General features: G+C 52.5%; 1 protein-coding gene across 8 annotated transcripts in view; it reads left to right on the top strand.

Annotated features, from left to right (window-relative positions):
* MGAT5 (alpha-1,6-mannosylglycoprotein 6-beta-N-acetylglucosaminyltransferase) overlaps window positions 1-24,159 on the top strand; it is a 332,440-nt gene extending 308,281 nt beyond the window's left edge. For 7 of the 8 annotated variants that reach the window (XM_081814571.1, XM_081814572.1, XM_081814568.1 and 4 more), the window contains 3 exons: window positions 119-193; window positions 12,498-12,655; window positions 18,273-24,159. In XM_081814571.1, coding sequence (XP_081670697.1) covers window positions 119-193; window positions 12,498-12,655; window positions 18,273-18,471 — 432 coding nt within the window. In that variant the 3' untranslated portion in view covers window positions 18,472-24,159. Of the gene's footprint in view, window positions 1-118; window positions 194-12,497; window positions 12,656-17,942; window positions 18,247-18,272 lie in introns of those variants that run through there. The other variant, XM_081814574.1, reaches the window with a different exon arrangement.
* Window positions 24,160-24,442: the final 283 nt, after the last annotated feature.

Genomic DNA, 24,442 nt, shown 5'->3' with positions numbered 1-24,442 from the left:
AGTTCGTAGTCGTAGCCCCTCTTGAGGCACGTGAGTGTGTGTGAATCAGGGGAGGACTGGGTAAGTGTCCTAGGTTCTGTGTCCTCCTCTTTCATGATACCATGGTCTATTTCCACAGATTGAGCCATATATGCCATACGAATTCACATGTGAGGGAATGCTACAGAGAATCAACGCTTTCATTGAAAAACAGGTAAGGCTCTTCAGAAGTCCTTTTAACCCATCACACCAGGGGGCTCTCATGAACAGCTAAGAGCTCATCATGTTTCTGTGGTTATTTTCCTGCTTTGGAAGGCTCCAGAAGCTGGGTAATGGCTTGATGGAATTTTGAAGCATGCACTGTCATGGTCACCCAAGGGACTTAGTCTGCCCTTGGGTTAAGAATGTTCTTTTTGGGGGCACCTGGGTGGCCCAGTCAGTTATGCGTCTGACGTTGGCTCAGGTCATGATCCCAGGGGTTCTCGGATTGAGCTCAACAGGGAGCCGCCTTCTTTCTCTCCCTCTGCAGCTCCCCCAGCTTGTGCTCACACTCTTTCTCTCTCTGTGTCAAATAAGTAAATACAATCTTAAAAATAAAAAAAAAAAAATTTAAAAAGAATGTTCTTTATGATGGTGGAAGGTCAAAATGGAAACTTAGAATGGGAGAGACTGGATGGTCAAGGTAAAGCCGTCCTGAACCATCAGACCTGTGCCCTGAATGGGTTCGGAGGGACATCACGAGGACTTGGGTGGGGAGAGGGACAGAGAGACTGTTCACTGATCCTGCCTGATCTTCGTTTCTCACCCTAAGAACAGCAGGGGCTGAAACCAGGGGTTTCTAAGCATTCTTTTAATATATGTTCAATAATTCCAAATATGTTAGGACTTTTTAGTGGTTTTCAAATATCTTTTCAAACACGACCCCTTTTCAAATGAAACTTTACATGAAGCCTAAGTATAAAACAGATAAAAGGAGGGTTTCAGTGCTAAAGTGGGGAAGGGGGGCCCAAGAGTCCACCACCCCCAACAGAGCTTGCAAACTCTGGCTTGTGCTCTCATGGCAGTAAAGGCCAAGAGCACCATTGGCATCATTCTGTTTCCTTAGTCCTCACAAGCAGCTCAGAGCTACAAATAGACAGATTCAGAACCCCTGTGGGCAGGGGGTCTCCTCTTAAAAGGCAAAGCAGAGTGTCTTGGGATGATCAGAAGATCTTTACACAATAGGGGATGAGGACCGTGCAGGCTAAAATAGCAGTGGTGTGTTGAAAATGTAAGTAGGTGTAGACCAGAGGTCCCAGGTAGGTTTCTAAGGGAAGGTTTGCGGCGACAGGCTGGAGAGCCCCGGGCAGTCCTGGATGCTGCTATTGGAGAGAGAGAGCGGTGGGCACAGGCTTCAGGGCAGCGTGTGTGATATTCTGGGTGCCTGTTCGTGGCCAGAGGCCATGCTCTGCAGCCCCGCCATCTGGTTTCACAATTTTTTGGTTTTATGACTTGGGTGCGTTACTCAGACTCTCTGGGCCTTAGTTTCCTCTCCTGTAGAATAAGGGCAATAGTAGACCTCTTAGGGCAGGAAGTGCGTAGAACAGGGCTGGCACATAGTGCTCCGTAAATGCAAACTGATACTGTTGATTACTTAATAGATGATATTATGTATCCTGTCACAGTGTATAATTATATTGTGATGTCATATAATACAATATAATATGACTCACCCGACTTTACCACAAGAGCTAAGCATCTGAATCATCGCTTCATTCAGTCTGTGTAGTGCCTTGATTGACGGTGACCACATCAGCACCCTAACCCGGGCAGCCTTTTATGTGCAGACTGCACTGCAGTGCGTACCGAACACGTCCCAGCGCGTTGTCTCGCTCAGTCCTCACAGTATCCCGGGAGGTGGCAGGAATAGCCCCACGCTCTGGATGACGGGGACCAAGATTTGTGGTCATGGGCTCACACATCGTGGACTCCGGGTTCGATGCTGGTTTGGTCTGAGCGCAGGCGTGTCCTAGCAGGCGGGGGCCGGTGTGTGGAGCTGGACTTCCCACCTTCATTCACTTTCCCACAGGTGCCGAGAGGAGCTGCGGCTTCTCCTCTGGCAGGGAGTTTTAAGCTCTCCTGCCTCTTACCACCATCACAGGAATCGAGCTGAGATTGTACCAGGGTCCCCAAAGCCGCTTCTGAAACCCACTTCCTCCTCTCCTGTCTCCACTTTCTCTCAGGAAAGATGCTTACTCACCACCACGTAGAAGACTCTTTAAGTTTATCCGAAGACTCTTGAATCGCAGCCCATCCTTTAAAGTTCTCATGTGGCCCGTTGTCTATAAATCTATTACCAGCTTTCCTTTCCAACAGGAAGGTGCCATTCCCCACAGTGACCTGGCACAGTGCTCCATAATGCAGGAGCATGCCTGGTCCATTCACCCCCATAGCCCAAGCGCCCTGCCTGGCACACAGTAGGTACACAGTAACTCCCATTTAAAGGAGAGTGTGTGCACGTGCCTGTGCTTTTCATTCGTGCATCCCCGGAGCCAGGAAGCTCATCTTGGACTTTATGATTTGGGATACACGCTGATAAAGCTGCGCTGCCCACTAGCTCCTCAGCACAGACCCTGCAGAGCCCACAGTTCTCAGAAATCCAGAGCTTTCTCTTTTGCCTGCTATGGTTGATTCCCCCGTCCACTGGGTAAATGTCTGTCAGCTGGAGTGCGCTGTGGACTGGGCTGGGGGGTCGGGAAGATGTCAGGACGAGTCCCCGTCCTCAGGTAGCTTTGGGCCTCCCAGAGAAGCCAGTCAGGCCCACAGGCAGTGCCACTGCCATAGGGTTGGGCCCTGTAACAGTGATGTCACCGGGATGCTTAGGGATCGCACCACTCAGCCTGCAGAGCGGGGAAGGGGGAGAGCTGGGGGGAGTGTGTCCAGCAGCATTTTGTGGGAGATGGGTCCTGACAGCAGACTGAGGGGGTATGAGAAGGACTATACAGGTCAAGATGTAAAGGCCTGGGGGAGAAAAGAGAAAGCATGGTGAACTCACCATGGGAAGTTTAGCTGTCACCTAAGAGATATGATGTAAGAGACAGGGCTAGAGGAGGAAACACTTCATGAGAAGATGCTGAGGCTCAGCCGAAAAACGCAGGTTTGACTGTGGGACAACAGGAAGCTGAAGAGTGTTTTTTTGTTGTTGTTTTTGTTTTTAAAGATTTTATTTATTTATTTGACAGAGAGAGAGATAGCAAGAGCAGGAACACAAGCAGGGGGAGTGGGAGAGGGAGAAGCAGGCTTCCCACAGAGCAGGGAGCCCGATGTGGGGCTCGATCCCAGGACCCTGGGACCGTGACCTGAGCCGAAGGCAGACGCTTAACGACTGAGCCACCCAGGCGCCCCAGGAAGCTGAAGAGTGTTAATGCAGGATGAGGGCAGTGAGACTCTCAGATTGGTATTTTAGGAAAATCCTTCTAGGAATCTTGTGTGGGGGGCATTTCCTATTAAGCATTCTCTCGGTGCTGCTACACAAGCCAGAAAGAGGCCGATTTTGAGCTTATCCCAGGCCTCACAAATCCTGGAGGAATTTGTTGAAGCCATAATGTTCCCCCAACTTTAGAGGGGAGATGGGAAGTCAAGACCCCATTGAGTCACAGGTTGGGGCTTTAGCCTCTAACAGTTCTCTCCAGGTCTCAGTATTTTAGAGCTCGGGGTGTTCATTATTTTTGCAGCTAGAATATGATCAAAGAGCAGGGAGACTGGAGTGAAGGGTGTTTCTGGTGTGAACAGAAAGCCTCGAGCTCTGAAGATTGGTGGCAGCTTAAGTTTCCTGTCCCTGGAACTGTAGGAGCGCTGTAGCCCTAATTAGGCTGATCTCTGCCTTCAGAGTCTTCCGTGTGATCTGCAAGGGGAACAAGGAAGCTTTTATCTCAGAACCTTTTCAAGGTTGTCCATCATCCTCACCCAAGGCCACAGGAGCCAGGGGAAGCCAATTGACAGCAGTTGAGAAAGCCCCAGGCTTCAGTGTTCCGTTGAGTGGCTGACCGCTGGAAATCTACCTCATACCCAGCCAACCCCGGGCTCACTCACCCAGTGGGAAAGAGTCCTGATTGAGGGAAACCACTTGCTTTTTTCCCTTAATGCCCCTGCCCTGCACACACCACCACTGCTTTGCTGTACTGGAAATGTTGATTTGAGTTGCATGCTCTTCCAAGTCAGCACTCTGTAAGAAGTGCTCTCTCCAGGAGCTGGGGAGGAACTGGGGCAAAAATCCCTTGTAATCTCAGATCAAGAGCATTATCCTTCCCTGACCTGAGTGTCCAGGCCTGTTAAGGTTCTCATGATGCATTTCTTGGGAAAGATTTAGGTATTTGCCTCAGGCCAGAGAGTATAGAACAGGTTCTTTTGAAGGAATGGCAATGTTCAGGTTGCTTTCTGAAAACCATGTGTATGTTCCTCATTCCTATTCTCTGTACTTCCTGTAAAGATCCTGTAAATGTACAGAATGATTATGCTTACATTATTTTGCAAAGAGCTGTGTAATTCATGTGAAAAGCATTCCGGCGTTATGGAGGGGAAAAGGAGTTAACCTCAAGAGCCACTGCGGAATAAGCTTCAGCTCCTAGGAAATCTGGCTTATCCAAGCCCATCTTGAACTCCCTGGCTAGTGTTCTAGATGCAAGAACAAGCCCGGTAGTGAATCGGATAGTCCAGGGTAGCAAGGAGTGGTGGTGGAGGAGACAGGTTGCAGGGGAAGAGGAAGAGGCACTGAAAAGGGGACAGGGTTGGCCCTCGTTTGGGGAATGTTTGCTGTTTGGAGAAGTGGACAGCTACTGTTGGCCTAGCCATTCCTGATCCCAGAGACACTGGCTGAGGAATGCCTAAGTGCTGGAGCCCGGAGTCCGGCTCCACCACCACTCTCTGTGATCTCGGGCAGGTTCCTAACCTGGTCCTGTTGCTGCTTCTGTGCAGTGGGGATACCACCACCCACCCCAAAAGGCTGATGGAGGAATCGATAGATTAATGCAGGTGTAGGGCCAAGAGCAATGCCTGCCACAGAGTAGGTCCTCGGGAAGCTTCAGCTACTTGCTGCTGCAGGAGCCCAGCACCCGACCGAGGTATGCTTTTTAGAGAGCTTCATTGAGGTGTAAGTTACAGACCATAAAAGTCACTCCATGTAAGGATACAATTAAACAATTTTTTAATCATATTGATAGAGGTGTGCGATTACCACCAAAGTCTAGTTTTACAGCGTTTCTGTCACCCCAAAAACCTCCCTTGTGCCTATTTGCAGTCTTTGCCCCAGCCCTTAGGCATCCAAGATTCTGTGTTCTGTCTCTGGAGATTGGCCTTTTCCAGGTGATTGCTGGCTTCTTTGACTCAGCGTGATATTCGTGAGGTTCATGCATGTTCATGTATCAGTACTTCTTTTATTACTATTATTATTCTTATTATTATTGCTGAATAGTGTTCCACTGTGTGGATATTCGAGTATTTGTTTATGCATTCACCAGCTGACAGACATGGGTGTCGTTCCCACCTTTGGGCTGTTGTGAAGAGTGTATGAACATTCCCACGCCCGTGGAAGTGTGTTTAGAGGATGTGAGAGGTCTGGGGCTAACTCCTTTAGGAGTGAGCTTGTTGGCATGTGTAGCGGTCATCCATGGAGATGGGTCACATCATCACATGTTGGCATGTGTAGAGATCATCCATGGAGATGGGTCACATCGTCACATGTTGGCATGTGTAGAGATCATCCATGGAGATGGGTCACATCGTCACATATTGGCATGTGTAGAGAACATCCATGGAGATGGGTCACATCGTCACATGTTAGCATGTGTAGCAATCATCCATGGAGATGGGTCACATCATCACTTGTTGGCATGTGTAGAGATCATCCATGGAGATGGGTGGCGACAGCTCAGCGTCACAGCCACCTCCTCAGTTGTGCCTCTGGAGACACAAATCCACACCCACTGCCTCCCATCAGCCCAGCGGCCACCTGGGGACAAAGTTCACTCCTTTGAGGACAGCACAGGCCGAGAATGGGAGATACCAATGGGCAACTGAAATGTCTTTAATCCAGTCAGTCAATATTTATTGCACACCTTTTTTGTGCCAGGCCCTGGATCTCCCAGCTATAACATAAATAACAAACGTGTCTCTTACCTCTCAAATAGCTGGCAGAATTTGGCCCAAACCCCAATTTCAAGGCCTACAACCTGTCCCTTCCTTTTCTTCTGTTTTGTCTTTTTCCGCCCAAATTCCTGGCCTTACTTCCTCTAGATCTGCCCCCAGACCTGTATCTGCACCTGTCTTCTTGGCTGCACAGAGTTTCTGCTGAAATCCACTTGCACCCGCTATGTCATGGGCGTAGTAACTCTATTAATGGTTTGCCCGGGACTGGGGGGCTGGAGGGTTTGTGGAGGAGATCCCTTCACAAACAACCAGGAGAGAGGGGCAGGCCAGCACCGCCACCCCATGGGGAGGGGTGGGGGGGCAGCACCCCATCATCTTCTCTGCTCTTTGGCTGTTTCTGGGAGCCACATTCTCTCCATGCTGTGACTTGGCCTTCGTGACAAAGGTAGCTCCCTTCTGTTCCCCAGTAAATTGTCTTCACTTGTGCAAACGCTGCTTTTTCTCCTAAAGTTGTTGATGATAAATGTTTCTTATTAGAGTCAGTGCAGGAAAATTTCAGAATAGTGAAATTTAGGGGAATTGGTGACTGGGTGAAATAATTGTTGGAGAGGAATGCAGATGTTCTGTGTTCTAAGTGGCCTCGTTAACCAGATTGGAGATTATTACATCTCATCCTGGCTGTAGAAAGCCTTTCTGAGGTAGAATATTGTCCCTTTCTGCTTCTACTGTCAAAGCCCCAGGATGCCAAAACCATTCAATTCAGTTCAACAGCTCTATATTGTGCACCAACTATCTGCAAAGCACTCTATTTGTGGGAAGCCACTAGCTCCTATTCAGCCTACAAAACCCAGCCCAGAAGTCCCTATTTCCTGGAAGCCTTCTCTGACTGCTTCCACCGCCACACTGCCGATCCCCACAGAGTTAATCATTTACCTACTCTAACTAAGTGGCCTTTACATCCTGTTTGGACATCTGTTTTCTGCTGTTCCGTAATTCTTTAAATGTTGGCCTCAACATTTAACAGCCAGAGCTGTGTGCAGTGACTCCGTGGGACCTCTGGGACCCCACCTTTGCTGCTTCTGGCCCCCACCCTGCACACTCTCAGCTCCTACTACGTGGAACACTCTGCTGCTCTGGAAGCCTGCTAGACACTCCCTTGTCACAGCCTCTGATCCTAGTTTGCCTCTGCCTGGAATGTTCTTCCCAGATAGTTGCAAGTATCTGGGTCTATTCTCAAATGCCCCTCCTCAGTGGTGCTTTATCTGGACACCTTCTCCCCCAGCAGTCTCAACCCTTTTTCCTCACCTTATTCTCGTCTAGAGCACTTACCACCTTTGAACATATTATATATATATATACTTTTTTTTCTGTCTTTCTCATTGAATATAAGGTCTGTGAAGGCAGAAGTTTGGTGGTTCCTTTTTTTTCACCAGTACCCAAGGGCCTGGAAAAGTCCCTTGCATGTAGTAATAGTAAGAGCCAACCTATAAGATGGTGTTATTTATCTCAGGTACTTTTTGAACACTTAAGCATCATAGTAGTCCCCCTGGTCTGTGGGGGATGTCTGAAACCTCGGGTGGTACCAAATGTATGTACTGTGTTTTCTCCTATCCATACATACCTGTGATAAAGTTTAATTTATAAATTAGGTACAATAAGAACTTAACAACAACTAATAATAAAATAGAACGGTTACAGCAATATACTGTAATCCAGGTTATGAGACTGTGCTCTCTCTCCCGGTATCTTATTGTCCCATGCTCACCCCTCTTGTGATGCTGACAGATAAAACGCCCGCATGAGGAGATGCAGTAGGGGAATGATGGAAGTGCTGTGACATAGCGTTCGGCCGCTGCCGGCCCTCTGACGATTTGTCAGGAGGAGGATCATGTACTTTGAGACCACCATTGACACAGGGAGCTGAAACTGCAGAAAGCGAAACTGCAAAGGGGTTGGGGGTGGGGGAGCAGTTCTGAACCCTTAGGCTTTTCTGCTTCTCCGCAAGTATTTTGTTGAATGAATGAATGAGCAGATGGGTGAGAGGAGGAGACGAGGCAGGTGAGCATTGACATATTCGCTCTCGCCTCTGTCCTCCCGTGAACACCTAGTCAGGCCGGCACCCAGACGTGAGAAGAGGCTTATGACTGGGGCTGCTGGTTCAGTGGTGCCGTGCGAGTAGCTGGACAAAGAGATGGCTTTCATGGGTCAGTTGTCCATACCTCATCCAGGCAATTCAGCATGTTCCTTCTGGACCTGGGAGCAAATAAGGGTCTACCTTGGAATATTATCTTTACCATGTCTAGGTGCCTCCTTAGGAGTCACCTCGTTTTATCTCACCGGAATTCTATAAGGACTGAAGGACCTTTGTAGATGCAAAAGCAGAGAGCTTGAAGGCCATCTGTGGGCGTCCCCTGCCTGGAGGCCAGAATCGCATCCCTCAGCCCCACACTCCCTTCCGCCCCACCTGGCGTCATGCTTACCAGGACACCTTCAGGCTCTCCAGATGGTTCACCAAGCCTTAAAAAGATCTTCCTGCCATTTGCACTATTTCTTACCCTACTGGCCCCCAAAACAGACTCCTGAGAGGATGCCAGACCAGCCCGCGGTGATCCATGAGCCAGGGTGCTTGGGGCCCAAAAGCTCATGTGAAAGTGAGCTCATAAGCCTGACTGCTGAAGGAAACCTCCAACAGCTCGGCTGTAGTGGTCGACTAAGAAGCCAGCGGGGCAGCTCCGCCTGCAGAAGGCACGTCCCTCCGTGCAGACCCCACGGCGCCCTTCTGCACATGAGGTGCTGGGCTCCATTTATCCAGGGCTGCCCGGCCTCTGCCGGTGCCGACACCGCAGTGCCTCAAGCCCCATGCAGGGCAGAGGCAACCCCTCCGTGAACGGGCGAGAGCAAGGAGCCGAGCATCCATGGAGCACCTGATGCTGACCGGCCTTCGGTCGGTTCCGTCAGCTCAAATCCGGGCCTTCCAACTTGAAGCACTTTCCCTGGTCTAACACAGCAGAACCTTTCTCCACACAGGCTGAGAATGAATGAGAAGCTGTTTCTTAAGGGTCCGCCAGACTGCACAGCTGTACCCTCAGCTCTAACTGCCTGTAGGTGTCGTCTGAGAAGAGACATTCTGTGTTTTCTTACAAGCTGTAAAAGCCAGAATTGGCTGTCGTGGGTTTCCGGGTCCCCAGCCTCATCCAGGGGTGGGCCGCGCTGAGTCCTAGAAATAAGGAGAAAAATCCTCATGTGGTCTCTAGTGATGTACAGTGTAATCTGATTTGGTTTCCTGGATGTCTGCCCGTTCTGTACGCTCACACATAGGCTTTGGCGTTGCATTTAAAATCTCCTTATGATAATACTCAAAGGCTATAGATGTTCTCAGATTGCTTCTAAAGAAGTAGAAGCCAAGTTGCTTACATTAGTCAGCCAGAGAAACAAACCGAAAAGCAACAGTTAATCTTTTCCCAGTATCTGTGCACCCGCTCAGCTCTAATCAATAACTCCATTGATCATGATGTGTTTTCCTTCTTCCTGTTTGGTGACAGCCATCCTCATGGGATGGACAGAGCACCAAAAGGCAGCCAGTAAGCTTCCATATGCTGTCAGGTAAGAGAGCGACAGCAACCAGTGAACACCGTGACCCTGTTCGGGGTGCTGTGGGTCATGCCGTCACCCTTAGTAACAGCACCCAGCCCAGGGTTACTGTGCCGCCCTGGCTTAGCAAGCACACACTGGTGCTCAAGATCGCCATGAATCGGGCACCTGGGTGGCTCAGTCGGTTAAGCGGCTGCCTTCAGCTCCGGTCATGATCCCACGGTTCTGAGATTAAGTCCCGCATCGGGCTCCCTGCTCAGCGGGGAGCCTGCTTCTCCCTCTGCCCTTTGCCCTGCTTGTGCTCTTCGCTCACTCGCTCGCTCTCAAATAAATAAATAAAATCTTTAAAAAAAAAAAAAAAGATCGTCATGAATCTGAGGAGTCAGATAGGGTCTTCCCGCCCCGTTCCTGGTCTGTGGTGGCGTCCAGGGCTGTGGAGCCACTCTGCTCGACCTCCTGCCATGCATCACTTTCAGAAGGTTAGGCTGGGTCCTCATGTGTCTGAATAATCCAGTGTATTTCTGTCATCTCTGCATTGCTAGGCTATGCGGAATCTTCTGTTTTCAGCTTCTGTGAATCCACGTTCAGGGTGTCTCAAACATGCAGTGAAGGGTTTTCTGTTTGTTAGCCACCAAACTCAGGCTCTCAAGGAGTCTAGTCCCCTCACGATAGAGTCATGTCATGTGGAGGAGCAGAGCGGGTTTGCCTTACTTGCTGGGTCCCCATCATTGATTGGAGGAGACTAGAATGGAACCCAGCACTGAGTACTCACTACCCACCAGTCGCCTTTCTCAGCACGTAACAGCATCACCTCCTTCAGGAAGGAGAGAGGGCGAATCAGAAGCCTTAGGAAGTCATCAGTATCTTCGTTTTCCTAATGAGGCAGGATGGACAGCCGGCTGCCTACAGAGCCTGGGGAGCATTCCCTTTGCTCTTTTCTGTTTTCTTTTGCTCACTAAAAGTAATACAAGCACAAATTTAAAAAAACAAAAATGCACGCAATACAATAGCGTCTTCCTGGATGCAGCTCTGGCCTGCTTTCCGGGGCTGCACCCACTTCATTGCTAAGGGCCCGGGCAGTGGCAGGCACCGCCTTCAACTCTAGGCCCACTTGCAGTGCTCCACGTGACCAGCCGGGGATGGGGGGAATGAAACATTTCCTCTGCGGGTGTCCGGTCCGGGAGCCCAGAACCCTGAGATTACAAATCCACTCCTCATCTGCACAGAGCAAGGAAAGGAAACATGAGAAAAAACAAACTATTTCAGAAGGACATTGATTGGAAAGTGAATTTCTTTACCATTCCAGACCATGTTCCTTCGTTCCCTTCTCAGTGGCCCCCATGCCAACCAGATAGATTCTCGTAGGAGCATATGCACGTTTATAAGCACCTTTCCAGCTTCTCCCCCTGTGCTTGACATAAATGGAAACGCACTCTACAGCATCCTTCACTCTGCTGCTTTCAGCCCTCAGGATGTCCTGAAGAGGTTTCCATGTCAGCATATGGAAATCCGTTACATTTTGGAGTATTGTTTGTGTTTAAACAGTTAGTGAAATATTTCAGATTATTTCAGACCTCTTGCATCTCCTCTAACAATGCTGCTGTGATGTCCTGTGTAGGTTTCTTTCGACCCTGTGTGTCCACATATGTCTGTAGGGTGAATTCCTACTGGTGGAAATCAGAGCCCAGGATCCTGAACAGCTTTGAACACCCCTGAGGGCTCGCCCACCCCCAAAACAGTGAAGCAGGCCTGGCTCTCCAGGTACCCCGCACAAACAGCACCTTTTGCAGCTGGGGCAGCCCAGCGACTCCAGAAGCTGTCTAGGATTCCAGATCCAGTGTGTAAGCCGAGCAAGATCCGGGGGCCGCCGGTGCATGAGTTCCCACTGCTGGGACCTGCTCAGGGTACAGCCGGAGTGAAAGCCTGGGGTTGCAGGTTGGAGAGCTCCCTCCTCCTCATCGGCCCCTTCTCCAGCCCCACTGGGTCTGTGTGCTCATCACCCGGGCTGCCCGTTGGCTGAGCCACACAGGTGGCTTCCTGGCCCACGCGCATCATGCCCCTCTGCCCACCCCGGGTCTTCCTTGGACACGCTAGCTTCCAAGTGACTGGCCCTGCCCCATTCTAGGCACCCCCGCAGCTGCTGGGCTGTGGGCGCCTCTCTCTGCCAGGTTACTTCACTTCCTATCACACATCCCAGGCTGTTTCCGTAGCTGTTGAATTTGTGCCTTTACAGCTGTTTTCAACTCCCAAGCCCTGAGCCCCCACCAAGGCCCCGGCCCCATGGCAGGCTCCATCTGCGGTGTCCGTGGACTCCTCCACTTTATGAAGTCAGAACTAGCACTCACCAAACAGTGTTCTGCTAGGTAACTGCCACATTAGGTAGGTGCTGAAAAAGTCTTCGGAATTAGAGCGAAGAATAGAACGGCTGGGGAAGGTGGGCCCAGAGATGGACCTTCGGGGGTGGAGGCTTCAGATAGCGAGACTGAAGGTGCCGGTAACGAACAGCCCCCGTTCCTGGCGGGCATGGTGCCAAACACATGTTACTGTCATCCTCAAGCCCTGTGTGGACGATACTCTTGTCCCCCTGTTGTGGACGAGGTAGCCGCTGGGCAGAGAGAGGCGAAGACCTGGCCGAAGGACACGTTCCAGAGGAGCCCAGTTCCCACCAAGCCTGTCCACCTCCCACCTCCTGGCCTTCCCCGCTCTCACCGTGGGCTGCCTCACCTTGTCTGGGCCACTGGGCAGACCAGGGATCCCCGCCTGAGTCCCTGCTCCCTTGACTGATGGCTTCCTTGTCATTGTAGGACTTCTGCCACGGGCAAGTGATGTGGCCGCCCCTCAGCGCCCTGCAGGTGAAGCTTGCTGAGCCCGGCCAGTCCTGCAAGCAGGTGTGCCAGGAGAACCAGCTCATCTGTGAGCCTTCTTTCTTCCAGCACCTCAACAAGGACAAAGACATGCTCAAGTAAGTGCTGGGGGTCGGGAGGGCCGGACCAGCCTCCAGCACACCTCTGGGTCAGAGCTGGGCTGAGAGGGACAAGGCCTGGGGAGCAGGCTGCAGCATGGTCCCTCCCCACCACTGCCCCACTCCCCCAGAAAGTTAGACCAGCAGTTTGGTTGTTAGGTAGATGAGATCACCCTAGCATGCTGATAGATTTAGAATTCGAACGGGGGTGTTGTATTTGCAGAAATAAGGCCGTGTTTGGGATCGGAGATGGTGGGAAGGGTTTGGTTTGTTCATGTCATACCCAGGAACTGTGGGAGTGGAGATGGGCATAGAAGCACAAGCCTGGGGGGCCCCACCCCTGAGCTCCCCTGGCAGAAGCCAGGTCTTCTAGATGGCTTGAGGGCTTCCCCTCATGCCTGTATGACTTGTAATGCTCCCGTGTGTTTCTCTTGGCATTGGCAGACCCCAAATTTCTACGTGAGGTTTCTTCCGGCCTCTGACTCGTGCCCCCTGTCAGTGCTAAGTCTGTGCTCCCCGTTTTTATTACACCCACCCTGGGCCTCCTCTGACTTAATTACCGAGCCCCACCCCCTGAATAGCTCTGGTTAAGAGACGTGCTGTCCCAACCCTAGATATTCAGCAGAGCAGTGCTATTGTCCAGTCCTGATGACGAGATTTAAGAAACGCAGTGCGCTCGCTGCTCATGGCTTGCCTCTCTCCCATTCCGGCTTTGTGCCCCGTTACGCGGTTGGCCTCTGGTCGTCTGTGCCCAGAGCGCGGAGCGGGCCTCGTCCTGTATCATCTTCTTCTCAGGCATGCTATAAAACCCTTCTTACAGAGCGTGGCCTCTCGCATCTCGCCTGCGGGAAAGCTTCCCTGAGTAGGGGTGTAGAGGATGCTGGTTTTTCCCATTCTTTTTATGTGAAGACCAAGCTCAGAGGCCACCTTGATTCCACTATCAAAACAAAGCCCAGAAGAGAGTCAGTGTGGTGCCCTCCTCCATCACCAGTGAAACTTCGTGAGAAGGGGTGGTGGTCTGATATGTAAGGAAAGATGTACTAGAAGCTTCTGTCTCCATAGCACATATCCTGAATTCTGGGGTCCCAGGAGGGGCTTCCTACTGGCTCCTTTGGCAGACAACTTCTGTAGCAAGGTAGCTTTTTGAGAACCCTGAATATCTCTCTCTCTCTGTTTATCTGGATTCGCTGGGGGTAGACTAGGGACAGTGCACACAGAGCTGTCTCCGTGCAGTCCCCGTCTCCACCTCTGGAGGAGGACACATGAGAAGCTGCGTCCCAGGAACGGAAGCCAACTGGGACTCCTCTACAGCCTGGCCCTCCTTCCCAGCCAGGCACGAGTCAGGGCTCCTGCCCAGATCCGATGATCAGGGCCTGATTCAGACAGCACAGGGCCCCCACACAGCCAGCCTGTCTCTGGAGCAAAGGTGTAGGTCCAGTGGAGGGACAGAGAGGGGAGCCAGTGGGTTAGTGTCCTCTGTTGCATCCATTTTCTCCCCTGTAAGATGGGGGCAGCCCGTGTGATGATGAGATAATGTGCAGCTGGTGCCCAAGACAGAGAAGAACGACCCCTTCATCCAGAGAGCCTTGGGCCGTGGAGCAGGCTTGAGGCTGCCAGGCTGAGACCAGAAAAGCCAGTCCCCTCCCCCAGCCTCCCTGTCCACCTCCTCATACCCTCCAGAGCCCATGAGGGCAGAAGACCTCGTGGGGCTGTCACGTGGCCCAGACCCTGTGCCCTGGGATTGCTTCACAACCCTCTCCCCAAGCCCACGGTAGCTATGTGGGTTTTCTCCCAAGGAGGCAGCAATGAATGCTAATTCTGTAATAAAGCTGTCTGAAATTAATTCCCTGAATGTAAGAGCCCTATTGAATACCTTGTTCCTGCATTTGTAAATACCGATAATGTGGTAAAGCCCCGGCTAGCTGGTGGTCTATTGAGTGCCTCCTCAGTATGAGGCAGTCCTGGCTTATCCATATTCATGGCCAATTAGTGAAGTGAGTGGCTCCTACAGGCCCATGCTACTTCTTCTTCTCCACCTGGGAGCCTGGTTCTCAGCTTAAGCTCCTTTTGGTCTTTGGGTGCCCATGACCTTGAAGAACCTTGAAGAACTAACAGTCTATCCCCGCTGTGTAGTAGGAATTTATATCACATAGATCAGGCCCTTTGGAGTGTCCTATGCTGTCATCTCGGATCAGGGGCAATCAGGCAGTTGGTTGTGGAGTTCCCGTTCATGCAGGGCATGGTGTAAGTGCCGGAGAGGTGCCCACAAACTCTCGTGCACAGAACATGCATGATTCAGGTGTGTTGCCACAGACCAGGGGGCGGGGTTCCAGAGGCAGAGGCCCCGGGAAAAGCCAGAGTCCAAGCTGGGGTGGCCCTTAGGGAGGACCTTGGCTCCATAAGTAGGAACATGTGTTCATGTGACACCTTATTTGTAATTCTGCTACTTTTTCAAGTTACAGCTTCTAAAATGTTAAATGATTGAGTCTGGCGTTTCTTTTTGAAGATGGGCAGTTCTAAACCATGAAGTCTAGACCGCGAGCACTCTGGCATCTGAGTCAGAGAAGTCACGAGTGAGTTTGGGGGACTTGGTGGAGTCAGGGTTGGAATAAGCAGGGCAGGAGCTGAGGGGGAGGGGAGGAACTCAGGGGCAGGGAAGAGGCGAGGAGTAAGACCAGTAGGTGGGGTCCTGCTTGCATCCCTTCATCCTGGGTCTGTCTGTCGGGAAGGATGAGTTGTTTCTATCCTCTCAAGACGTAGGCAGCCCCATGGGAAGGTGGGGCTTCGGCTTTTTATTCTTGGTCAGGAGCTGTGATGTAAACCAAGGGCCAGTGGGCCTCAGAAGCCCCCTCCCATCCTGTAAGAGGCCGGCTGGGGAGAGGTCAGCACCACGGGGTCCTACAGAAAGGAAGCAGCCATGTGCTAGGGGTCTCTGAGCGGGAGTGAGAGAGTATGTGCGGCGGAGTGAGTGTGTCTGTGTCTGTGTGAGACAGACAGACAGATATCACAGAACAGGGAAGCACAAGCAACAACATACAGGCTCTGAAAAAGCCAGGGATCCAGCAGTGGGGAGTGAGGAGGCTGGCTTCCAGATGCACTCCAGCAGTTGGCGAACGTCACCTCCCCTCTCTGGCTTCGGCCCGAGGGTGGTGGAGTGCTCTGTCTGACTGCCCAGGGCTGAGGACAGGGACCTGTGCACTCCTCAAAGGGAGCGCTCCCTGGGGGCCCGACGGTCGGATGGCCTCCACAAGTGTCTGGAGCCGTATGTGCCCATAGCCCCCTGTCAGCTGCACCTTCGGGGAGCTGCCCCATGACAGATCACGTGTCGTGCTGGGGACTACCTGCTACCTGAGCTCTTCGTGGCAGGTCTCCGGACATCATCCCTGGGCACGCTTCTTCCGTGGCGGCCTCTGTTGAGATGTGTTTACAGACACGTGTACACGTGTGCGCACTCCCAGGAGCACAGGCCTGGGGTCTGAGCTGGGTGACCAGGGGCAGAAGCAGGAGGGTTTCTTCATGGCTCCTGTCAGTTAGACCCCTGCCATGGGGTCTGAGAGTTGGAGAGCTCTCCACACCCCTGGTTAGCAGTACGAGGGAGCTGGCTTGAGTTAAGACATAGGAGCTGCTCTGAGTCACCTAAGCAAAGAAATAACCTAAGCGTAACTCTGTATTCTAAAGCTCTGTTCTGTATGGAAACCTGTAATGCACAGCTGAGTTCTGGAGGACCCTTTCTGGGGGTAGGCCAGTGGGGGTATCCTGCAGAGGACCTGGTAGCCCCAGATCTCTGATTCACTCTTTTTTTAAGGAAATCCATAAATCCGCACTTCCTGCCCTTGTTTTCATGGTCCGTGACCTTCACGGTCTGGGTGCTACGTCTCCCAGCCGGCACACCTCGACTAGAGGTGTTAGGGCGTTTAGAAAGGTCGCAGAACTCTCTGGTGACTGCAGGAGCAGCCTACAAGGGGGTGCTGCCCCCCCCGCCCCCCGAGCACCAGGAGCCAGGCAGGCAGGCTCAGAGAAGCCCCAGCAGATGTGCCGGGAATTGTCCAGTTCCGTTGGCAAGGGCAGGTGCGGGCCAGGCGGCTCGTTGGCTGGAGGAAGACAAGAGGGGGCAGGAGAACCGGGGAGGAGGATGCTTCCCCCCGCCGCCCCAGCGTTTGGAAGCGTCCCAGAGGCAGCAGGAGACCTTGAGTGCCCCTCGGGGTCCCCACCCTGTCAGCAAGAATGCAGATTTCTGTGCACAAAGCAGAGTGGAGCTGGTTGGCATGTGTGTGCATCCACAGCACGGGGCAGGGGAGGGAGGCGGCAGAGCCCGTCCCGTGGACACGGGACGCCGGGCCAGGCTGACCGCAGTGACGATGACAACGGCTGTGGCAATGGTGATCGTTCCCGTTTATCGAGTACCTACCCCGAGCTACACTCGGCCAAGTGCTCTGTGAGCACTGATTTCCGCAGCTCCCCCGTGAGTTAAGGCTTATTTGTCCCCACTCTACAGAAGAGGAAACTGAAGCAGAGAGAGGCTCATGGAGATGAAGTCAGGACCCCAGCTCAGGGCCGCCCAGCCCCCCTCACACCCTCTGCTCTGAACCGGCCCCCGGCTGGCACGTTAGGACTCTGTGCTAGACAGCTGCTGAGGCCTCCTTGCTCTCGGGGCCACGGGGTGGCTGGAACCAATGTCCCCCAGGCCAGAGGAGAAGGGATGCGGCTCTTCCCCGAGATAGAGGAGACACAGGCCAGCACTGCTGGCTCCCCCTGGCCCCGCAGGCAGTGGCCCCAGCCTGGGGAGGCAAAGCCACAAGGGTTTGGGTCTCAGCTGTGGGGCGAAGACGGTGGAGGAGCCGGAGCCCCGGTTTGCAGTCCTGCCCTGCATGTCCCGAAGCCTCAGGCGCTTGCCTCTCAGGCAGGGGGCAGGAGGGAGCCTATTATGGCCACGGACTGAGGTGACTGCAGCAGTCCAGGGAAGTGATGGCCCGGGACACCCCCCCACCCCCCACAGGAGACCATCTGATGGCTTTCCAGCCGGAGACTAAGGCCATGTCACATGAATCCTTTAAAACCACCAGTAAAAATATTAAACAGAATTTTTCAAAATACTTAAATGACACACGCCTTTGCCCCCGTTCTCGCTCCTCTGAAGTAACCGTTAAGACTATGGGGTGTAGCCCTCTCGTCCTGAGGCGCACATGCGCGCAGGTCGATCCCACTCTGCATCTCCTTCCGCTACTTGCCTTCCTCAAGGACAGCTCTCCACGCTGGTTCTTGCATTTCTGCCTCATTCTCTCTCAAGGGCTGCAGAGACCTCCGAAAGCACAGATGTGCTACAAACTCTTCAGCCCTTCCCCACTTGGTGAGTATTCGGATTATTGCCATTTTTTTCTCCCTTACAGACAGTGCTTCGGTGGGCAGCCTCGAACACACATTCCCACACACACACACACCTTTCTCGAGCCCGGATTCCTGGTGGTGGGGAATTGCTAGGTCAGAGGGAGGCTTCCATTTCCTTTTTATGACAGGTGAACCAAACGTGCACCCCACACCTCAGGAGGGGGGCCCAAGGAGCCAGTGACAAGGACTGTCCCTGCCTCTCTAAGCCTCGTGCCTTTCTCTTCCCCTTCAGGTACGAGGTGATCTGCCAAAGCTCAGAGCTGGCCAAGGACATCCTGGTGCCCTCCTTCGACCCCAAGAACAGGCACTGTGTGTTTCAAGGTGACCTCCTGCTGTTCAGCTGTGCGGGCGCCCACCCCCGGCACCAGAGGATCTGCCCCTGCCGGGACTTCATCAAGGGCCAGGTGGCTCTCTGTAAAGACTGTCTATAGCAGCCCCTGGCCCGGCCCCACACTCACTCTGTGGGACTAACAGTGGCTCCAACCCCATTGGGACAGGGCCAGGGGGCAGACGCCACGTCAGTCAGGGACTCTCGCCAGAGCCTGAACTTGATGCTGGAAGGTTTCGATTTGGTATTGCTCCTTCTGGCTTCTCCCTGGCACAACTTCGTTTTAATTTCTTGAGGAGACTGTGTCACTGCAGCTGCTCCAAGGTAGAAAGAGAGTCTCAAGATTCATTTAAAACAGAACCAGAGGAGGAATGGAGCTTGTCAGAAAGAACTTTCTACGGGAACATTCCTAAACCCATTAACTTATTTATTTGGGAGGGAGGGAGGGGGAACAGGGGAGGGCCCAGAGGGATTGATCACACGTCTTGCTTCTCTGATTTCCCACTGTTTACTGTCCACCTTCACTGTATTATTACTCCTGTCTCCTTCCGGAAGGAAGCAGGAGGGAGACAGGGTGCACTGTGGGGCCGGTGGCTCGCTTGAGGGCAGCCACAGGGACCCAGCTCCTCAAAGTGGATGGTGGCAGAACACAAGAAAATCTTGTGTGTGCTTGACAGATGGCAGCTAGAGGACAGGCACCTCCTGGGCATGGGGGGACATGCCTGTGGTGTTGTCCTGAGAGCCCAGCCAGGGACCAAAGATGGGGCCGCTTTGCAGTGAGAGCTCCTTTCCTCGACCCTCCCCCCCCCGCCCCCCATCACATGCATGCACGCACACACCTTGGCCCTAATTTCTGATGAGGATGGCTTTAAGAAAGAAATGCAGGATTGGGGAATTGACATTTGCTAGTTTGTGGTAAATCCACCCTCCCTCCAGTGCCACTGGAAGGAGGAAAGTAGAAACATGGGTCATGCTTGTTTACTCCTGAAAAGGGTTATCCGAGCTGGGGTGTGGACAGGCGCGAAGCTGGCCCCTAAGAACCAGAGCTGTGCTCTAGGCAGGTGGGCTTGTGTTCTGTTCCTTCTCATGTCTGATGGCACCAAAGTCCCACGAATGAGGCTCTCAGTGGCCCTGATGTTGCCGGGGGGAGCAGGGGCAGGCCAGGATGAACGTGGTGTGTGGTCCTGGCCGATCACCTGTGGGTGTGGGTGTGTAGGTGTGTGTCTTGCACCAGGTTGGAGTCTGATGCTGGCTCTTACTCAAGGCTCGAATATTCTGAGGGGGTATTCCGAGTTGGCAGGTTGGCCCAGTCAGACTCACTGGATGCCCCCGCTAACCCTGGAGTTCCCAGTCTCTGCCGTGGTGGGAGCTCCCCACCGCCACCCGGCCCTGCTTCAGTGCCCTGGCTACAAGTGTGTGTGTGGGTTGTGAAGCCCCTGGCAGCTCCAGGCTGGTGACAGTGAGCTCTCTTCTCCTTCCTGCAGAACATGCCAGTCATGAGCTGTGGCGTGACCCACCCAGCCCTCGCTGGTGGTTTTGAGTGCCTTGGCCACCTAGCACCATGCTCCCCCGCTGCAGCTCTGTGCTTCCCGGCGCCCTGGCTGCCCTCTGGGACAGCCAGCCCAGCCTCAGCCCAGCAGAACAGTTCGGCAGGGCTCATGGCTGGGTGGGCCTTCAGGAAGGGAACTAAATCAGAATCCTGCCTCATGCAGACCACAGGGCCCGTGGAGCCTTTAGGTATGGGAAGTTAGATGGTGCCCGCCTCTCCATTCTTCCCTGTGCCTCCGTAGGATCAAATGCACAGCCAGCCTTTTTTTTTCTTAGATTCCCAGTGGCGCTCAATTTCACCTCTAATCCCAGAGAGTGGAGGGAGTGAGGAGGAGTAGCTAGGGTCTCCCCCACCCTTCAGGTGGTCCCTGAGCACATGTGACAAGGAGAGTTCTGATAGGGAGACCTGGGCCCTGAGCGTGGGTGCAGGGGCCCCTCAGGAACTAGCTGAGAGCACCCTCTGCCTGGACCCAGCATAGAAGTCCAATGGGATCTTGGCAATGAGGGGGGTGTGTGTGTGTGTGTGTCTATATGAATGTTCCTCCAGGTATCGCAAGGGCAATTCCTGCTGCAGGAGAAACTGCCTTCCGTGTTGTTAGGAACTGCTTTTCCCTATGAATGGGCCTCTGGGTTCCTCCCCTAGGTTGTGGGAATTCCCTTGAGCTCCCAGGGCTGCAATTCCTGGGCCAGGGCCGCCCTCTCCTGGGCTCTTGTGGGAGCTTCCAGAGGAGAGGATGTCATGCAGGCATTGGGCCAGCAGGGGGAGCCCGCGGGCTGAGACCGGATTTCTCTAGCTTGGCCCAATTAACCCATTTTGCAGAGCTGTTTCAGTAAGCCCAGGGACTCAGAAAGCAAGGAAGCTGGAAAGCACGGTTCCGAGAAAGATGCTGCGCCGGCCTGGTGTTCCAGGAGCCGCAGGGATGGTTTGTGGCTGTCCTGTTTGCTGAGCTCAGGGCCTCTCCGCCTCGCTGTTCCTCTCCTCTCCATCTGGACTCGGGTCTAGCAGTCCCGCAGAGCACTTGCCTGCCCTTGAAGATCCCGGTGTTGCCCCCCGCAGTCCGGTAGTGGCCAGAAGGACCCGGAGTTCCACAGGTATAGCTGCTGCTTCTGGGACAAACCCGCAGTCCAGGTGTCCAGGGCATTATGAGCAGAGGCAGTGACACCTGAATGTATAGCGGCCCCCAGGCCACCACCACCGTAGCCCACATCTGATCAGCGCCCCCCCAGGAGGAAATTGGGGAGGGGGCCTCCATCTGCCCTGTGTGGAAGGGGCACAGTTGCTGGCTGCCCTGGGAGAGGGCTGTGCCTCTCAGAGTGTAGCTGGGAGCCTTTGGTGGTTTTGCTACTGCCAATCTGAGCAGAATCCTAAGCTAATTTTTAATTGCTGATTTACACAGGGACAGAGATCCTAAGTCAGGATCTGTGTCGTCTTGTGTCATAAGCATACCTTGCCTGTTTTTGTCCATTTTCTTTTCCTTAGTAAAATTTGGCCCTCCTCCCGCCCCCGCCGTGATCCTAAATTCCTAAACATGAGGGAAATGAACCTAATTTATTAAAAGAGAGAAAGCTTTCCTTTGAACCATAAACACTTTCAGGAGTGAAGACTCCCGAAAGGGGAAGCACACTTCTTTTAATGCCAGTAAAAACCTCCTTTGTTTCACGTCTGTAATCTGATTTGCACGTGTACAAATGGAGACACTGTTGCATTTTTGCCTGGATTGAGTTTTCGTCACTGCTTTAGTTTGCTTTTTGTGTGTGTTTGCTCCGTGTTTTGAAATACTGAGAGTGTTTCTTTGATATTTATTGTTTCTCTGATGTGCCTTTTCACTTTTCTTTGGGGTTGGTTTTTAGAATCTGGGTACCATTTAAGGAAGATCACAGATCTTCCAGCTTGAAGGCAGGACACACCCTTGTGTCACCGAGGATGCTCAGCCCCCTAGGCCACAGCCATATGTGCTCGTGCGCCCCCATGAGGCCATGAGAACCCCCAGGAGAAGGGCTGGCTTCCTCCCAGGCGGCTCCATGTCTTCGGATCTGAGGACTGCTGGTCGCCAACGTGCCAACAGGCCTGTGCCCCCCCGCAACTCAGGCACCCGGTGAGGTGTGGCCTAGGGCACAGGACCAGTCCTCAAAACACTTGATCTGACTACCATAAAGGGGAAAGACTGTGCACCCCTGTTGTTTCCCTAGGGAACATGGGGTTTATTTTAGTAAAGGTGATAAAACTGTATGCTGTGTACAGGTGGGTTTGTGCTTTTGAGACCAAAGCAGGCCATCCCCTTTCTCCAAGGTGGTTTACCTAGACTGTGTATATAATTGGGACAAGTACCACCCTTTCTCATGCCCCCAAAATCCTTGATTTAAAAAAATATATATTTTGTTAACGACAGGCTCGGTTGCATTACCATCCCAAGCCTGGATTACTTTATTTATTTTAAAGTATTTTAATTTCCACATTGGCTTCGTTCTAATCCCATCCATCCCTGTAGGGCTGCAGAGCATCTCCGTGGGAAGAGCTGGATGGACAGAAGTAGATTCAGACTTCTTTAGTGAGGTGGGGATTTCCTAAAGCTGAGGGTGAGTTCTTTCATTCCTGTTGGCTTCAGCAAAAACTGGAAACTTATGTTTTTCTAGCAAAAGGCCAAATTAGTTGTATAGTCTCAGATGCAGAAAAAAATTACCCTAGCTTTTCTTAGCACTTAAGGTTTTTGTGAGGATTCAGTGTTTAGCCGTGTCTGGCACATAGTAAGCCCTCGTAAATGTTAAATATTGTTATTAGCATTTCATAAAATTTGAGAAAGAGCTAAGTAATACCTCCATGAAAATATTCCTCCAAGTTGATGGAATGTTGTAGGAATTTCTGGTTTAGGATGTCCAAGTGCCATGCCCATCTTGCTGGCCGAAATGTTACTGTATCCCTGAATGCACTGACTGATTTGCAAATATCCCTGACTTCAGCCCCAGATGGAACTAGGCTGTAAGAACGTGTAAACTGGAGATGAAAAGGGTGACCCACATGCTGGACCTCACCCCACTGATGTCTTCTGGACCATGCTAGGGTTCTTCTTTGTAGAGCTTTTTGAGCTAGAATTAAAATAAGTTCTCTGACAGACTGTACCCCTTAAATCAAAGTTAACTATATTCCTCTGAAATGAAATAATAAAGACTTTGTGTGTTGTTTAAGGAGAAAGGAATGGCCAGTTGAACTTTGTCATTCCCCCAAAAAGTCCCTTTGCTGTTCCCTGCTGGCCGGGGCGGCCCCTCCACACTCCAACCCACAGGGATCAGACCCTGGGCTGGTTAGCGGTCACATGTTTGTTTTGGGCCCATTCCCCGAAAAGACCTCCCCCCCCCCAAGCTGGCTTGGCTACCCTGGGGACCCCAAGACTAACCGCTCGGGTGGAGCTATGGTGGGCACGGAGGTTGGGGGGGATACAGAGTTTCTTCAGAACCACTCCCAAGAGGCTACTCAGTGATGTTTTCCCAGATCACCTAAATATCAGTTTGCTTTTTGTTTTATTGGGGTTTTAGAGTTTTATCTTCTGTCTTGGCACTAATATGGATAGACTGCCGTTGGGAATATGGAGGAATTTGCTGGAGTCCGGGGTCTTTCTAAGTTCCTTTGGATTCTTTAGTGGAATCAATTAGCAGTCTTAAATGTTTGTGGGTGTAAGATTGGAATTTGCCTTCTTCAAAGCATCGTTCCCTCTAACCCCAGATTCTGTGGCGCCTTGGGGACCCCCCCCCCCCCGGCAGCTGGTGAGGCATGCAGCTGTGTGCTCCCGTGGTGGGGGGGCCGTGCCGGGGGACGGGGCAGGTGCTCAGGCAGGTGGCAGTGCCGTAGGCCTCGAAAGCCTTGCTGGGACAGCAGGACGGATGGGACCATAGCGTGGCCCGCCACCTCCGCCAAAGCCAAGAAGGAGCAGACCTGGGAAGCATTTTGCTGGCTGGCATGCCGAGTGTTCCCGGGACGCCAAAGGAGCAGGCGCCATCCTTCCTACTGTAGTTGCTTTCACAGCCTTGATGTCCTTACGCTAACGGCCGTGTGCGTGTGTGTCTTCAGACAGCTCCTGGTACAACCGTTTCCTACTGTTCACTTCCGGGGTCACGTAGTGCAGGATTCTGCAAATAAGGTGTCGCTGTCCAAACGTACTGTACCTGCATAGAGAACACTGCTTTGTTTTCCAACGTTGTAGAGAAAACTAGGGAGAACTTTATTTTTCAATAAACTTTTGTTGTGTGACAGGTGGCAGTGGTTTTTGGGGGTCTGGGCTGGGTGCAGGGTCACCTACGGAACAAACTCAGCGGCATCCCCCAGTGCCGGCACCCACTGATGACGGGTCACCATTCGCAGACCCCCTGCGGAAAAACGCTGATGAGAAGGTACGTGTCAGGAGTGGGGAGGGAAAGGTTTTACTCTCGAGGGGTCTTTCCCTTGTGTGGCATCCACCGATACTCATTCCAGAGCACTCCCCCCGTCCTGCATTCACCTACATGGGAACGGAATTGCACAGAGGACTGGTAGG

The sequence above is a fragment of the Leptonychotes weddellii genome, chromosome 3, assembly GCF_054177405.1.
Source record: "Leptonychotes weddellii isolate Sample4059 chromosome 3, ASM5417740v2, whole genome shotgun sequence".
Classification (NCBI taxonomy): domain Eukaryota; kingdom Metazoa; phylum Chordata; class Mammalia; order Carnivora; family Phocidae; genus Leptonychotes; species Leptonychotes weddellii.
Note: the sequence above shows the minus strand (reverse complement) of the source record. Positions and strands in the feature narration are given on the sequence as shown.